At 34.6% G+C, this 18492-nt stretch overlaps 1 protein-coding gene across 1 annotated transcript in view; it reads left to right on the forward strand.

Moving 5' to 3' along the window:
• The window catches only part of LOC125656390 (uncharacterized), a 32354-nt gene extending 18401 nt beyond the window's left edge, over nt 1–13953 (forward strand). The window contains exons 6-12 of the mRNA XM_056145765.1: nt 2051–2184; nt 7366–7484; nt 8598–8656; nt 10572–10692; nt 11601–11879; nt 12609–12797; nt 13809–13953. Coding sequence (XP_056001740.1) covers nt 2051–2184; nt 7366–7484; nt 8598–8656; nt 10572–10692; nt 11601–11879; nt 12609–12797; nt 13809–13912 — 1005 coding nt within the window. The 3' untranslated portion in view covers nt 13913–13953. The remainder of the gene's footprint in view (nt 1–2050; nt 2185–7365; nt 7485–8597; nt 8657–10571; nt 10693–11600; nt 11880–12608; nt 12798–13808) is intronic.
• The last annotated feature ends 4539 nt before the right edge of the window (nt 13954–18492 follow it).

Genomic DNA, 18492 nt, shown 5'->3' on the forward strand with positions numbered 1-18492 from the left:
TCTTGTCGACTCAGGAGGAAAAGGACTATAGTTGTTCAAATTGCACCGAAGCATGACGACGCGATTTTATTTATATATTGAAACCAAGGGTAGCACGTCACCACACACATGGGGTAGAGAAAGAGAGAGCTTTGGGCATGTAAAAGTACATGTTTATCGAATTCAGCTTATAGATTTATGGCATTGTTTAGGGTATTGTGTTGCTATATCCATATCACTATATGATTGTTATAACGATCTAGGTTGTCAATACTACCTACCGTTGGGCCAAATGCTGTCTGACTTGTTTCATACCGATTGTTAGGCCGCTCTTGGCACCCCGATTTCGACTACGGACAACTCCGTTTACCTGATCAAGATATAGGGTCCATGACGGGTGTGACCGGTCGACAAGGGATGCTTACTCCTCTTAGGCACTTGATCCCACCTCTGTATATTCAGGAGTCCGTGTTCGCTCAACTCTCTTTTTGTATTCCTTATGGGATTTAGGAGATTGATCACAGTTCGTTATATTCACCTTTATAGGAGTTATGAGATTGATCACTGTTCGTTATCTTCACCTTTATAGGAGTTATGAGATTGATCACTGTTCGTTATCTTCGCCTTTATAGAAGTTATGAGATTGATCACTGTTCGTTATCTTCACCTTTATAGGAGTTATGAGATTGATCACTGTTCGTTATCTTCACCTTTTTAGGAGTTATGAGATTGATCACTGTTCGTTATCTTCACCTTTTTAGGAGTTATGAGATTGATCACTGTTCGTTATCTTCACCTTTATAGGAGTTATGAGATTGATCACTGTTCGTTATCTTCACCTTTCATCCATATCATTGCATTAAGGTATAAAACTAAAAAAAAATACCTATAGACCAGATTGTATCCCCTGTTGAATTAAAATTCGGCTAAGTTCCATATAGAATACAAGGTCAACTCTTAATACTGAAGTTAAAGGTCAAAGTTACAAATATTTCATATCTGTTAGGCCTATGCATTAGCACAGTTTTAGCAATAAAACTTTTAAAATGAAATAGTTTGTTTCGATATTTAAAAACAAATCTGTTTTAAAACAGTTTTATTTTAACCTAGACTATTAAGTCTAAGGTTCATGTATTGCAGTCCTTAGTTAAATGACATGAACTTTTTTTGGGTATTCATATTGGGTCTGAATGGGTTGCCTATGCTATATTTTTGGGGGATCCATGTCATATGTAGTTTAGGTATATGCACTATATTGAATTTTCATGGTATGTGTGCTACACTTGACCTCGGTATCTATACTATATTTAATTAGGGTATCTTTGCAATGTTTATTAGAATAGTTATGCTCTATTCAGTTGAGATATCTATGTTAGATCATGTATATGCAATTGGGGCACCTATGGTTTATCTAGCTAGGATGCTATATTCATTTGAAGCATCTGTCCTACGTGTATATATACATATGATGGTGTATCTATGTTATAATTAATCAGGGTATCCATACTATATTTAACAGAGGTATCTATGGTATAGCTAGTTGTTGTATCTATACTGATTCAATTGGGTTAGCTGTGCTACATCTAGTTGCTGTGCTGTATCAGATTGGGATATCTATGTTATCTTTAATCGGGGTACATATACTTTATCTAGCTGTAATGTTATATTCATTTAGATAATTTATACTATATGCTATAATTAAGTAGGGTATTTATGCTAATATATAATTAAGGTATTCATGGTATAGCTAGTTGTGGTATCTATGTTATATTCAATTGAATATATATTCTATATTTAGATAGAGGTATATGTGTTATATTCATCTGAGTTTATACACTAAACGTTGTGTATCAAGTCTAAGTATTTACACTAGATGCACATGCATATCTATCGTGGGTATCTATACTACAGTTGATTGGGTTGTCTATGATGTATATAGCTTTTGTTTTTCTCTGTATACGTGCAGATATATAGTATTGCTACCTTTCTCAATGCAAATGATGCGTATTGATTTCCCTATGCCTAAGCTGACATAACATCCTAACTTTTACTTTATATGATGATCCCACAGGTACCCATTATTCATCCTGATCGTACACACGCTGTCTTGAATTATTATGGAGAGGATGATGAGCGTGAACCAAGAATCATGCCTCGACCATGCTGTCAAAGTTCTCCTTGTGTAGCTGTGAATCGTGTGTATGGGTAAGTAGGCTGTGGATAATGTTCTGTAAATCGTGTGTTTGGGTAAGAAGACTTTGAATAATGTTCTGTAAATCGTGTGTTTGGGTAAGAAGACTTGAATAATGTTCTATAAATCGTGTGTTTGGGTAAGAAGACTTGAATAATGTTCTGTAAATCGTGTGTTTGGGTACGAAGACTTGAATAATGTTCTGTAAATCGTGTGTTTGGGTAAGAAAACTTGAACAATGTTCTGTAAATCATGTGTATGTGTAAGTAGACTGGGATAATGTTCTGTAAATCACACATACGGGTAGATATATACAGATTATATTCTATACATCTAGCTTAATTATTTATGAAAACGTCCCCTTCTTTAACCGTATGTACTGGTAAGTCATGTGGTTATGTGCACGTTACGTTGTAATATTATATATATATATTACAATTTATACATGATGAATACATAAACTGTTATCTGTATATTAGTACCATGTTTGTGTAAAATTATGATCTGCATAGAGGTGTAAGTTAAGTTATAATACATGTATGTACATCATGTGTGTGTTAAGTTACAATATGTACATCATATGTGTGTAAAGGTAGAATCTGTATATCATGTTTGTGTAGAATTACAATCTGTATATCATATATGTGTAAAGTTACAATCTGTATCATATGTACGCAAGAGCTTGTTCTGCGTATGACCAGTTTTTAAATCGAGTCAGGCTACTGACAAACAAGTTGGTGGTGCAGAGATTTCAACAATCTCGTTTAAACTCAGTATTTCGCAACTTGTATGGTTATAACAATCTAGTTTGCCAATGCAATCAGTTATTGGAACCAATGCTGTCTGACGTGTTTCAAACGGATTATTATGCCGTTTTTAGAAAACTAAATTTGACTACGGATAACCCCGTTTACCTGATTAAGATATAGGGTTCACGGCAGATGTGACCAACATAAAGTTGTAATCTGTATACCACGTTTACAACAAGTGTACCGCAAACGGTACACCATGCCCCCGGTAGGACAATGATGACAACCTTTAAGTGCCTTTAATATGCATGTATATCCATACTGCGAAAAAGTCCAGTAAACTATTTGACCTACTTTTAGCTCTAAATTGAGCTACCATGTACCAATAGGGCCACATAATCTTGCTCAGGGATTCGGTGTGAGCGGGTTAGGTTTCATAGAAATGTGCAGAATAACAAAACACTGTGGATTTTACATTTACTTTGCTTTTCATCATAATCATGCATAGACGTAGACTTTCAGAATTACTACATATGACAAATAAAAATATCTGTAATTTTGATTACTTTACCTTAAAGACCCAATTTTAAGTTGACACCCCCAAATTGTAAGCTGCCTGCCAATCAAATATTTAACAATAGATCTCAGGTGGAGTGACATCTGCAGACACTGTGGTCTGGGACTACCCCAGAGAGGTGTTTTGATAACAATAACAGCCAGTATCTACAGGCATTCTTTAGATCTTGAGGAAGCCCAGTATACCTGAGTTTTGATAGCAATGACCTGTCCACAACTGCTATTTTCTTGTAATTCAATTGTTTTTAGAAAGGCCCCTGAACAATGCAATTTCAATATAATTGTAATTTTCCCCCCTCTATATACCTGTACATGTATTATAAATTACACAATCAGAAATCAAACAATAATTTGCACAATAAGTTTTAAAACTTGTAGCCTATTGAAATAATTTATGTCATCAATTTATGATACCTCTATATTTATAACAGAAATTATTCATTGAGTCAATGACAGAGAGAGAGAGAGAGAAAGAGGGGTGGGTGTAGAATGTGTGTCAGCTACCCTTAGGAATACAACCATTATTCAAACACTATGACCACAGAAACTCTGCAGAGGTCCCTGAGACAGGTCCTGTGTATATCAAAACTATAAAAAAGCATGGACAGGTAGATTTCTACTATCTCTGTGTATTTCTTTGAGTGCCATGGGATATAGCAATTAACACCTTGGTAGACCCTGGCCACTCCAGGTAAATAACATCTGTTTAGATTAGGCTCCGCCTACATTTTCACTGACCGTACGGTCATGAGATGGGTCTTTAAATTGTTCATGTAACCGTGGAATCTGATGTTTTGTATCATTCGCATATTTTCATTTCTGAATCTTGTACAATACTTGTATTTTCATCAGAATCCACAGCATATCCTAAACGAATCTAAAACACATGTCAGAATTATAATTTTCCAAAATATCTTTTCACTGAATGATATGAAATGCGGTTTTCGGGTCTTGTGAATGTCACATTTGAGAATTAGGGTGAAATTGTGAAATATATTCCTGTGAGCTCGAAATAAAGGACACCACAGAGTCGTCCACTTCTGCTTCGTACTAAAATATTTTATTGAAAGTAGACATTAACGGCAATCTGACAACTCAACTGTATGACAAATCAGCTTGAAACCTAAATCAGCAAATTCAGCTTCTCCATTGTCAACTTCCCATATTTATGTAGCAATATTCCATTATCACCTGCATATAGTGTTTATATCTCTCAACTGATTCGATATGCAATAGCTTGGTCTGCGTATGGCCAGTTTTTAAATCGAAGTAAGCTACTGACAAACAAGTTGATGGTACAGGAGTTTCAACAGTCTCGATCGAAGTCAGCATTTCGCAAATTCTATGGTCGTTATAACGATCTACTTCGTCAACACAACCTATCATTGGGTCAAATGCTGTCTGATGTGCTTCATACCGATTGTTAAGCCGTTCTTGGTACACTGATTTTGACTGCGGATAACTCCGTTTACCTGATCAGGATATGGGGCTCACCGCGGGTGTGACCGGTCAACAGGGGATACCTATTCCTCCTAGGCACCTGATCCCACCTCTGGCGTGTCCAGGGGTCCGTGTTTGCTCAACCATCTATTTTGCATTGCTTGTAGGAGTTATGAGATTCATCACTGTTCGTTATCTTCACCTTGCATATTGGCATTTTTACCTAGGTCCCCTCCCTATGAAACCAAATTTGATAAGTCTTGATCCAATTAATTTGGTAAAATCATATACTTATTAGCATATATACATATAGAAGATTTTTTAACAGATATCGATCTTTTAATCTATATTTTTTAGTACAGAAAAATAAGCTTAAACATATAATTCTTCACTTATATATATGTATTTAAATTCTGCTGTTTATTTTAAATAGTGCATTGGTTAATTCCTTGTACACTATACTTCTTTGTTACTTATAGTATTTTTTAAAATTTCAGAATAAAAAAACCCAAATAACAAAACTGTACTAATTGTTAAACCTTTTGATTGAAAAACTGCAAAATATTTGTCTTGTGGGAAAAAATTACTACCAGTAAAATATTCAAATATCATCGTATCTTATTATCAAATTCAGATCAAGTAATGAAAATAAAATACAAGTCGTTTACACCATGTGTTCTCTTTTTCATATAATTTAATGCATGCTAATATACATGGACAAATCTATATCTAATTGATATTTTGCTCTAGAGTGGTAGCATTTGATCATTGATGACCCACAAATTACACAAACTGTACACTATATTCTTGACAATGACATGGGATTACAGGTCTGTCAGCACCTACATGTAGTGCCTGCCTTATCTACGTTCGTGGGGTTATAAAATAGAGAGAGAGAGAGAGAGAGAGAGAGAGAGAGAGAGAGAGAGAGAGAGAGAGGCATGGCATGAAACATGATCCTCCAAAATAAGCACATCAGGTTCATGGGTGTAGGTGGTATGGAACCAGTTTCCAATGCATTACTGTTGAAGATTGAACCAGAATAATGCAAGGTGAAGATAACGAACAGTGATCAATCTCATAACTCCTACAAGCAATACAAAATAGATAGTTGGGCAAACACGGACCCCTGGACACACCAGAGGTGGGATCAGGTGCCTAGGAGGAGTAAGCATCCCCTGTTGACCGGTCACACCCGCCGTGATCCCCATATTCTGATCAGGTAAACGGAGTTATCCGCAGTCAAATCAGTGTGCCAAGAACGGCTTAGCAATCGGCATGAAACACGTCAGACAGCATTTGACCCAATGCGAGGTTGTATTGACGAACTAGATCGTTATAACGACCATAGAATTTGCGAAATGCTGACTTCAATCGAGACTGCTGAAATCCCTATACCATCAACTTGTTTGTCAGTAGCTTACCTCGATTTAAAAACTGACTATACTCAGAACAAACCCTTGCATATCGAATCAGTTGAGATATATAAACACCATATGCAGGTGATAATGGAATATTGCTACATAAATGTGGGAAGTTGACAATGGAGAAGCTGAAATCATTTCATTTGTCATACAGTTGAGTTGTCAGTTTGCCGTTAATGTCTACTTTCAATAAAATATCTAAGTATGAAGCAGAAGTGGACGACTCTGTGGTGTCCTTTATTTCGAGCTCATAGGGATATATCAAATCGACATATGAATGAAAGCTATCATTGTTGATAGACAAAACGTCATCGATATATCTAAAAGTCGAATTGAAGGTCACAGCGAGAGATTTTTTCCCCCTTAGAAGTTTTTGAATAAATAATCTGATGAAATGTTTATACCCAGAAGCAAAGCCACTCAAATATGTGAAACCAAATCTTATGATATATAACGATTATTAAAACATTCATAATTGTAAATATTTCTTTAGAAAGTAACTTGTACATATGATACAAAACAATATTAATGCATCATTGCTATTTACGAAATAAATGAACATGGAGTTTAATATGGCAAAATCATTCAAATGGATTATCATGGTTAAGCTCATTACGGGTAATTTATTTTTTTTCCATATCATTAACTGATCTATTTCTTAACCTTATCAGTTTGACACAAAGTTACAAAGATTCATAATTATAATATCATAGTCTAACTTTGTTTATCTCCAGAAACGAAATCTCACAAGCTCACCAAACACTCTATGACCCATTCCATCTGAAATCCAAACTCACTCTTACGCTTCTTGAGGGAGAATCGACTAAATTTCAGGGAAGTACCTGTACCCATAATGAAAGACATTGGTAAAACTGTTTGACCTACTTTTAGCCATAAAATAGGTCATGGTGCACCAATTCATTGGAAATGCAAACTAAAAGCTTGTATCTAAAGTTTAGGATAATATCTGTAAAAAGTGTTTGGAAACTGTTTAACCTATTTTTAGCCCTAAAGTGAGTCATGGTGCATCAATTCAGCTGAAATGCAAACCCACTCTCCTTGAGGGGGGATTTCAATGTTGTATATACATCTGTTACGGAAAATGTCTGGAAACCATGACCATGTGTACGTGCAGTTAGAATTTGTGAATTATGGGCACGTAAAGTCAAAAGTTGTGAATTTTGTGTAGATAAAGTCAGAAGTTGTGAAATATGTGTACGTAAAGTCAGAAGTTGTGAACTATGTGTACGTAAAGTCAGAAGTTGTGAATTATGTGTAGATAAAGTCAGAAGATGTGAATTATGTGTATATAAAGTCAGAAGTTGTGAATTTTGTTTATGTAAAGTCAGAAGTTGTGAATTATGTGTACGTAAAGTCAGAAGTTGTGAATTATGTGTAGATAAAGTCAGAAGTTGTGAATTATGTTTACGCAAAGTCAGATGTTGTGAACTATGTGTACGCAAAGTCAGAAGTTGTGAAATATGTGTAGATAAAGTCAGAAGTTGTGAATTATGTGAACGCAAAGTCAGAAGCTGTAAATGCATGGTCAATATTTAACCAAATACCTGACTCATGCATCTTGTTTCCCCAGACAATACATAGGATTAATGAAATAACAACAAATGAAGAATACGATTCAATAATACAAGTATAAAGAAAGAATGGGGACCATTGAATATATAGGGAGAGAGAAATACAGACACAATCAAGATCATTACTATTTTTAAAAAATAGAAAATTGAGCCGATTTTAGATCAGAAAAGACCCGACTCTAACAACCAATTCAAAGTTTGAAGTCAACGCTAATGATTGAATTATTGAATGATATGAATAATGGAGTGTTGTTTTATGTGTATTATGTGTAGACTTTCCCCTGCTGATACACACTGTTAATGTGCCTCTGACAGACCTAAAGGCTACACAGTGGACGCTGAAACAAAATCCTGTTCCTATAGTGACACCAGGAGTTACCAAACAATTGTTCTTTTTAAATTTCGCCCTTGTACGTAAGTACATATTTACAGTGTTTCTATGTTTTAATCAACTATGTCAATACATTATTTTATTGATGGACTGAGACACACACAGACACACACAGATACACACACATAAAGAGAGAGAGAGAGAATTATTTAGATGAAATGATGTAGTTATCTACAAATCCTATATATAAAACAACCCTGATTATTTATTTTATTCACAAAGAAGGATACACAGCGACAATTTTTTTCATTTCAGTTCCGAGAGGACCACAAATCAATGGCCGTCGATTTGTCAAACCAACATCACCCCTTCAGGTACTTCATGCAATTATTGTCAAATAGTTCTGATTGCATTTTTCACATTTTACCAAAATATTCTATAAAATAGATAATAATCGGAATTTGAAAATCAACATAGAAAATCAACAGATTTGTCTAATAATATGCCTCATTTTTGTTCACCCACATGGCGATAAAATTGAATATCTAAATCCGGTATGATACTTTTAGCATGAAGTAGAATTTTTTTGTAATTTGGAAAATTCAATAATGGTCTTGATTTACTACAAAAGCCCCCAAAAGCTAATTCGACATTCGATATATCAGATACAGTGTTTCTTACTTATCTTATCTAAAACAAATCATCAACATTGTGTACAAATATGCGTGACACATTAGGGATGCGTTACACATTAGGGATGCGTTACACATTAGGGACGCGTTACACATTAGGCATGCGTTACACATTAGGGATGCGTTACACATTAGGGATGCTTTACACATTAGGGATGCGCTACACATTAGGGATGCAGTTGTACTTTCTGTGTCGTGTGGAAACTCAGCCATGTTTTCTAATTAATCAAAAACAATTTCTGCATCTGCTCTTTGATTTATTTAAATGTGGTTATCGGACAAGAAATAACTGACTGACCCGAAGAATATGACTGAGTTTGAGTGGCATAAATTCGCCCCAACTCCTTACATTTCTGATTTATAATCAATTTCATTTTATTTTATATGTGAACCAGATAGAATAATGACGAATACGTCTCACATCCACTCTAAATTCAAACGTAGTATATGAAGCATATTGACCGATGATGCCCTAACAATCATTTCTGGTTTGATATTTTCTCCTGTTTTGATTTTTTTTAAATAGATCAATAGGATACTATACGGCAGCTACTAGAAATTTAGCTGCGACACTTTTCTTCTCTGTTATCATGTATATGTAATTGTGGTTTGTTTTATTTTATCTTAAACATTAACAGAGGCTCTAGTTGCTCCCCTTTCAAAATGAAGCCTACGTACAGAACCCCCGGACATAAACACTCGAGCGTGATTTACATAGAAGTAAGAATTAATTCAAATGTTCATTTCTCCTCTCGGTCTTGTTTGAAAGCAAATATAATTCTACAAAAACTAAACTGATATGGAAGATTTATTATCTATTTATCAACTATTATATCATTTTCATGTTTATAAAATGAAAAAAAAAAAACCCAAAAGATAACGAACAATGTCAATCTACCAACTCCTTTTAACAATACAAAATAGACAGTTGGGAAAACACGAACCCCTGAGTATACCAGAGGTGAGATCAGGTGGGATCAGGTTCCTAGGAGGAGTAAGTATCCCCTGTCGACCGTTTACATCCGCTGTGAGCCCTATATCTTGATCCGATAAACGGAGTTATCCGTAGTCAAAATTAGTGTGCCAAGAACGGTTTAGCAATCGGTTTTAAATAAGTCTGACAGCCCTTGTCCCAATGATAGGTTGTATTGGTAAACTATATTGTTATTATATAACGAATGTAAAGGATCGTGGCACGTACTCATTATAAACAAACATACGTACTTACAAACATACATGTATATGTATGCATACTTTTCGTGTTGTTAGAACATGTCAATGTATTACCATTCAATGCTTGATTAGCCAATACGTTTAATATTCTTCATGTGTTTCGAAAACTGGATGTTAAATGTTACCTGCTGTATTCCATGATTTGGTAATTACTTGGTTGACAATAACTTGCATTTGATGTAAAACTGTAAGTAATTCCCATTACAAGTTTCAAAAATTTATTTTCAAGGAAGGACTGACACCTTGTTTTACAGTGTATTTTGCATTCAGTAAAATTTAACTACACTTTTCCTTCTGAGGAAGTGTACAGTTTCATTTTGATATCATTAGTATCCATCTTATCAAATCCTTCATTTTCTTATAGACGTATCCTGGAGTGGATGTTATCACCCCCTGTGGAACATGTGAAAGCAATGAGTGCGACTGTACCCATATTATCAAATTTGGTCTTGGAAATATCATAGAAATAGTTATTTTCTCGTTTGGTAAGAGTATTAATGTTTTATTGCATTGTATTAAAAACTATCATATGTAAAAAAAAATTATATATTCATATCGGGTGAAAATCACTTGACGGTAAAGGCACATATTCTTTGTGTATTTTCCCGTAGCGGAATAGCTACACACCTGCAGTTACATGGGGGAAATTGCATAGATCAGAGAGATGCGGGTACATCCTGCACATTAGTATTACAATGTATATTATTCAAACCTTTCATTTGCAGCGCAACTGATTTCTCCAAACGATTAATATCTTATATCTTCGTATTTTTAAACATCAGTCACAATTTAGCATCAACATATTCCCAAAACTTGCCGTTTACTCTTATGTTGGTATACAATGTGTACTTATGATAAATGATCAAAACTTCATTAGGACTGGACACAATTTACATGTTTGGATATCCCATTTAAACTGAAGTTCTACAGCTGGTAAAGGATATGTAATTATTGATGGATTTATGTAGCAGATACCCAGACTCATGTAACCTGTCCATCCTTTTTACATGTAGTCCATCGTAAGTTGTTGAACATTCTCAATCTCTCTATCAATTGTTCTGTAGCATATTTTGCAATGTGCAGCAAAAATATGAATTTAATGATTTATGGACATCTTTACTAAAATTCTGAGGGTCATGTCCCTTGGATTTTGGATTAAGGTTCAGGTAACAGCTCGGCAGATTTAAATGTATCTACAAACGAGTATGAACACAGCATAGTTAACATTCTGCGATTATTCTTTCATTTTTTACTCCAGGGTAGCCAGGAAATGGAATAAATTTGACTTGATCTTGAGCTTGCTAAAATCTACCAAAAATATGAAATTGGTAATATATGGGTTCTTTCTACAAGGATACGAATTCAATAAATTAATGTTTCTGCACCATTTTAGGTGATATAAGAGTATCTCATCCTGTGCACATCCACGGACATCATTTTCACGTACTTAAGACGGGGTATCCGCCTTACAATCCGGTAACCGGAAATGCTACAGGACGCAATCCGGATATTAGGTGCTTAGATGAGTTCTGTACAGAAGCAACTTGGGCAGATCCCTCTTGGAATTCAGGACACATACCGGGAATAAATTTGGAAAATCCTCCAGTGAAAGACACCGTTTCAGTACCTGCTAACGGTTACGTCATAATCAGACTAAAAGCAGATAACCCTGGTACAATGAAATTGTTTTTCTATGAATTACTTAAATCTTAAATATCATAAAGTATAAAGTAATCCGTCTGTAATGCATAACAGGTTTTATTGTTTTATTGTAAATTGCTATGAAATGGAATTGGGTAACCAAGGAAGTAATGGGATTAAAGAACGTTTACGTACTGAGTATGTATCGATTTTTTGTATTTATAAATTATCTGCACATCGTGTTTATCTCTCACAACTGATTCGATATGCAAGAGCTTGTTCTGCGTATGGTCAGTTTTTAAATCAAGGCAAGCTACTAACAAACAAGGTTATGGTGCAGATATCTCAATAGTATCGTTTAAAGTCAGCGTTCCGCAAATTCCATGGTCGTTATAACAATCATGAATGCCAATACAACGTATCGGTGGGTTATATGCTGTCTGACATGTTTCATATCGAATGTTAGACCGTTCTTGGCACACTGATTTTGACTACCGATAATACATGGTATAGGAATCCCGCCAGTGGTGACCGTTTGACTGGAGTGCGTTGCTCCTCCTGGGCACCTGATCCAACCTTTGGTGTTTCTAGGGTTCCATGTTTCCCTATTTTCGATTTCCTATTCCTTGTAGGATTTATGAGAATAAATACTGAATATTTTCATCACATTTTATTCATAGAGTTTTTATCTTAATTGCCTCCCTTATCCAATGTTACAATTCTACGTAATGAAAATAATCAGGATTAATTGAATTTTCAGGATTCTGGTTACTTCATTGCCATTTTGCAAACCATCATTTGAAAGGAATGGCTTTGGTCATTCAGGAGGGCGAGGTAGAGGATATGGCTCCAATACCTCCTAACTTTCCCACTTGTAGCGACTTTCAGTTTAGCGCTGTTCAATGGCAAATAAGAGTTAGAAGTCAAAGGACCCGGCTTGCGTCAAGAGGTAAACAAAACAAGAAATATGTACATGATTAGTGAATGATAAAATGATTCATAAACACCTTATCTGAAATATGTTTAATTTCATCTGCCATATTCAAACTCGTAATGCATCCATTATACATAAAATCCACTTTCAAAATATCTTAAACCAAGGGCAGTTTAAAAAATACCTTCTTTTTAATAAGATATTCACAATTATAGGTTAACGCGTGTATCCCATATATTTCTGCATGATTTTTCAAATTCCTTAAGTATTTTAGTTCAGAGAATTTTTGTTTTGAAATTCTATATAATTTTTTCATTTTCAAAAGGAGATATTCCCCTCACGGACAAATAAAATATAGATAAGTAGTACATGTATATATGTCCTTAGAAATTTCAAAACCGTATTTGAGGACCTACGAAGTTTTTTCCCTGTGCAGGAAATTCATTTTTCATAAGGCAGTTAGTGTTTTGTAGGAATTGACAAAATCATCTGATTTTTTAATGTCACACCTGCGCTTTTTTCATATTGTACAAAAAATGTCTCACTTGTCATCGGTTACTGAAACATATATTGTTTTAAAAGTGTGAGTATTTGGTCTATCAGATATCCCACACTTGATTTGCAAACGAAAGGATGGCGGACACCGACATTCCATTTAGGATTGAACGAATATATCCATGAAAGTGTTCTATGATCGTTTCCCTTTAGGGTTTTATACAAAGAAAATATTATAGTTGAAATGGAGGTTTTATTTCATCATGGTTTAATTTCAAATTAATCGAAACTGTCGTACTACATGTATTAGAAAAACAATCAAGATGAACACATATCGTTCTTATGTCCATGGGATATCGAAAGCATTTTATCAATGGTCTTTTTGTTTATAGCTTCAATTAGTGCCGAATTAAAGAACTGATCACGGACGGCAGAATGTGTGCTAAATAAATAAAACAATATATGTTACAGTTCGTATGTTGAGATGACATTTATGTTTCACAAATATTGGTATTTTTTTTATTGACACAGGCATTATTCCGGATTTCAAATCAGGACTGGCACTCCATAGTGAATTACAGAATGATGATCCATGTCGTCTCAATCCATGGATGTGTAAAATGAAAGTGTATTGATTAAAATCAGCACGATCTTACAGTCTGTGTTTTACACTGAATTAAGCAATAAATCCACAGAAATTACCAATCTTCGCTATTCAAGTCTTACGAAGCCTACACAAGCTTAGCAAATCACATTACTAAAATTCGGGCTAAGTTTGATAGATCCAAGTTCAAGATTTGGAACCAATAAAAATGCGTGTTACAACCAATCTGATATAATCAAAATAATAGAGAACATTCTGGCGAGAGGGTTTTGTAAATAATTCCGTTGTTTAAACATGGAAAAAGATGAAATATGTCGGATTTGTGGGGGGAAATATCATAAAGAAGACAATACAAATATATTTTATGCTCTGCATTTTTCATGATGATGAAAAACACTTTCAAGAAACCAGTTTACTTAATCCCACAGCTTTGTAGGTTTCCTTGACAGTGATTAACAGAATATCTATTGTTGGTTGCAAATTGTCATTCCATTAATCAATCACGATTGTAGAGGTTGAAAACTGATTTACAACTCCTATAACAGGGAAATCCCCGAGTATCAAAAATATAACTCAGACAATCTAAACAAAAATGATGAATTTTGTGTGATAACTTTTCGTAAATGCGAACATCAAAACCATAAAAATAAAATCTATAGCAAGTTTCCAATTAACAGACGTCTTCCATATATTAAGTTATTAAAACCTTTTGAAAGACTTGGTTTACTTTATTCACCAACATTTTAATGCAAACTGTAGAAAATTGATTTTTACATCTTTATAAATCAGACGCTTTGAGAATCAAGAGAAATGCGACTACAGAAAAGAAGACCACACATTCATTTGTTAAATGCGATTAAAATCGGAGGAATGTGCACGTGTTTACTCAATCCTGTCCATTTTTGTTCAAACTGTTTGTACATGAAATGAAGACGAGTAACACCATTGATTATTATATATATTGGAAATTGTCTATATTCTTTTGCAATTCGTATTCGTACAATGTAATTCAAATCTCAGTTTTGGCGCAGGCAACATTGTAATGAACAGAAAAAAATGGTTACACGATCACTAACTACAGATTAGATGAGCTGCAATTTCGACACCTCTCTCTTAGAAACTGCTCCTCTCGCAGTGTTTTTTAGGACGACAGTGTTAGTTCATGATTTGAGTACATTCACTATATTCTCCAAACCCAGAAAACTATGCGGGCTTCACATTTTGTGATTAATCATAATATATTATTTGGTCATAATCCAACTTTGTGTCAACTATGAGCTTTTGATGTCTTTATATTATAATGTTGTTATCTTGGTGAACAGTGAGAAGGGTGTACAGACGATGGACATGTAGACAGTATGGTTGTTACGCATATTTTTCGTGTATGTGGGTGCTATTGGTGTGGGTTTAATTTGTTTACGGTGTGTTCACAAGTAACGGTGATGGTTATTACAAAACTGAATGTTTTATCCCACTAGATGATCCATATATATTCATCAGTAGTTCTATTCAAGTGTCTGAACTATTGACCCAGGCATTTGAAATTCAGTTTCAGTAAATGTTATTTAATTATTACAACTCTGCAGTCTGCCTCTGTGCTAGATATTTGCCGTTTATAAGCTTTTTTAATTAATCAAACTCTATTAACACGTAACCATGCAACTCCCATCCTAACATCAAAGGATATCCTTGAACCAAGGGACATGAATGACTAAGACTTTCCTCCTTATTGATGCGATGTACCAAGTTTGATTCTTTGGTGTCAAGAGGACAATACTAACAGAATTAACAACATATTCTCAGTATATAAGACATTCTTTTTAATTGATGATACATGTGATGGTACCCTTTCGGTACAAATACATTAAAATACTTTGAAGACACCTGCCAAATTCTAGAGATGGTGAAAGATGAAGATAACAAACATTAATCAACCTCATAACTCTTATATTGATTGCAAAATAGAGTTGGACAAACATGTATCCCTGGATATACCTTTGATCTGGGAACGGAACGCTAAACGGTTTGAACGGAACGGTTTGAGGTGGAAACAGAACGGTTCTTATCAAGAACAGTTGAAATGGTGTACCAGTACGTTTCAGAGTCTATATGATGTATACAAAACACGGTGCATGATTAGGTATGCAGAGAGAAAACTATTTATGTTGATACACTGAGTATACATTCAAAAATTATGATGATAAATTAGCAATCATAAAATGGCATAGTTCATGTGTTTCTACGTTAGCATTATGTATAAAAAGGCGTCTATGCTTTAAATGAGGATAATTTATTTCACATTTAGCATATACGCATTTTGATTTGGTATGGATCGGCTGTAAAAAGTATTGCTGCGGGTTCAAGGTAAGAAATATTGCTACCCGCCAAAACTACTAATTGTCGCTACAATGGGCAAAAAAAAGTGTTGCAATGTGAACCGTTTTACTTGTTATATAGGGCACTTGACGATAGGAAAGGCGCTGGCTATTTTAAACAAAGTTTTAATACCAAAATCGTGGTAGAAATTGATCAGCAAATATGGATGCAGTGATAATGTAGCAATCATACAAGTCCACATAGGGGGGTTATGCATGTGATTGGACTTTTGTCCCAATAAATAACGACGTAAGTGTAGTCATTGTCGTCATTTATACAAATAGGAAACATACATTTCTCATTTGCTTCATTTAACCGTACATCCAGTTTAAAAGAAAGACATTCAAATTTTATTTTAGAATAAAAAGTTCAACATTACAGGAAATATCAGATATTATATGAAGACCATTACTATTAGTAAATTTTTAAAGTGTCAGGGAACACCTGGATATATTGAAAACAAAGCATGAAGAGGCCAACCTAGAATACTGTGAATATGGAAACAACACATTTTCCAGTTGGTGAAAATGGACCGAAGACAAAGTTTAACGGAAATAACAAATGTTTAGATTGAAGTTGGTCCACGGCCTGTTTAAAAAATACTGCAAAGTGAAGTTTAACTCGATATGCCCCAGAGGAAACTTGTTAAGAAGAAAATGAGAGTGAGCAAAGTCAATAAAAAGAAGTGTTTGAAATGGTGTAAAAATTGGGAGATGACTATTGCAAGACAGTAATTTTCACAGATGAATGCAAAATCATGATAAACGGGGTATGAGGGGTTCATGTCTAGATAAAAAATGAAATGACCTTGAATCGCGCCGCCGACCGGACAATGTTTAGATCTAAGGATCAGGGGATGAATTAATAAGATTGGTGTAGACACAGTTTGTGTTGACCAGAAATATATAGAAATAATTAACAACCATGTATGACTTGTTGTTGTCGCACATTGTCCATTCAATGGTATTCCTTACGAGATGATGTTCACATACATAGGGCCAGGTATGTGTAAGAATTCATTGAGCAACAAATGGAATGGCGTGCTCAAGGTCCTGACTAGTCTTGCTCAAGTCCCTATGCTTAATAATCAGTGCTCTCTTTAATACTTTTTGATAATGCCAAACATTATGTTTGGTGACTTTTAAGTATGGCAGATAACAGATATTTAGATTTCTGAAACACAGTGAAATTTGGATGACCTGATAAAGTAATAAAAACAACATGGAGACTTGAGCAAATCTAGGTCCTGACTACAAATACCATTGAAATCTGCCGATAACAAAATCAATGCTAAATAAAATGTCCAAGAACGAAGCAGTTGTTGAAGACTGTTGCGTCTGTTATTCGTGTTTACTGGGATATATTGAATAGACATAGTATTGTTAATAGATAAAATATAGTCGATCAATCTATATGTCGAACTGAAGGCCACTGCAAGGATTTTTCCCTCTGATGTAGAAGCTTTTGAATAAATCATGTCTCATAAGAATATAAAAACAGGTGAGCAAACAATTCGTACCCATGGAAATTCAAGCAAACTGTTGGAAGACGTCATCACCAAAGACTACGAAAGTATTGTCAATGAGGAACTCCAGCATATTTCGACTTTAGTATACTTGTGTGTAGAATCAGAGTGGTGTTTAACAAAGTGGGTTTTTTTTGGATGACGTATCACTAGATATGAATATTTCGTTTTCCAATTTTTTGTTGTCTATGACGTCAAAAAGTCAAGTGTTTGATCACGAAGAAAGATTGTGCAAAGTGTTGAAAAGTCATACGTTTTGATGTTATTGATTTGGGAAAGGTTTTGTGAATTCAAATTTACTAAAAGTTCGTTTAAATTGTTCAAAATCCACATTTGATTTACAATACTTCTGAAATATGTTGTGGCATAGTACGTTTGAATTTTCTCCTCCACAGTCGTTAACATTTCATAAGGAGGGAAGATAAGGGCTTGATAGAACATTTGTTGGATTCAGCAATGCATCTTTGTTTGTAAGGGTTTTTGTGAAGTTATGAATCCAGTATAGGTACGGTAACCTACCTTTGTTCGTCCCATTGACTGGGATATTCGATGTGTTTAAAACTGAAGCATGCTTTTGAAGTACGATTAGTAAATGTGGAATTAATGCCAGGTTGATTTAGAATACATTTGTAATAATGAACATAATAAAGATAATGTTGTTACAAGCTGTGTCAGCTGGAACATGCGTGATATTAATATGCATTCCTCTT

This window comes from Ostrea edulis, chromosome 7 (assembly GCF_947568905.1).
Source record: "Ostrea edulis chromosome 7, xbOstEdul1.1, whole genome shotgun sequence".
NCBI lineage: Eukaryota > Metazoa > Mollusca > Bivalvia > Ostreida > Ostreidae > Ostrea > Ostrea edulis.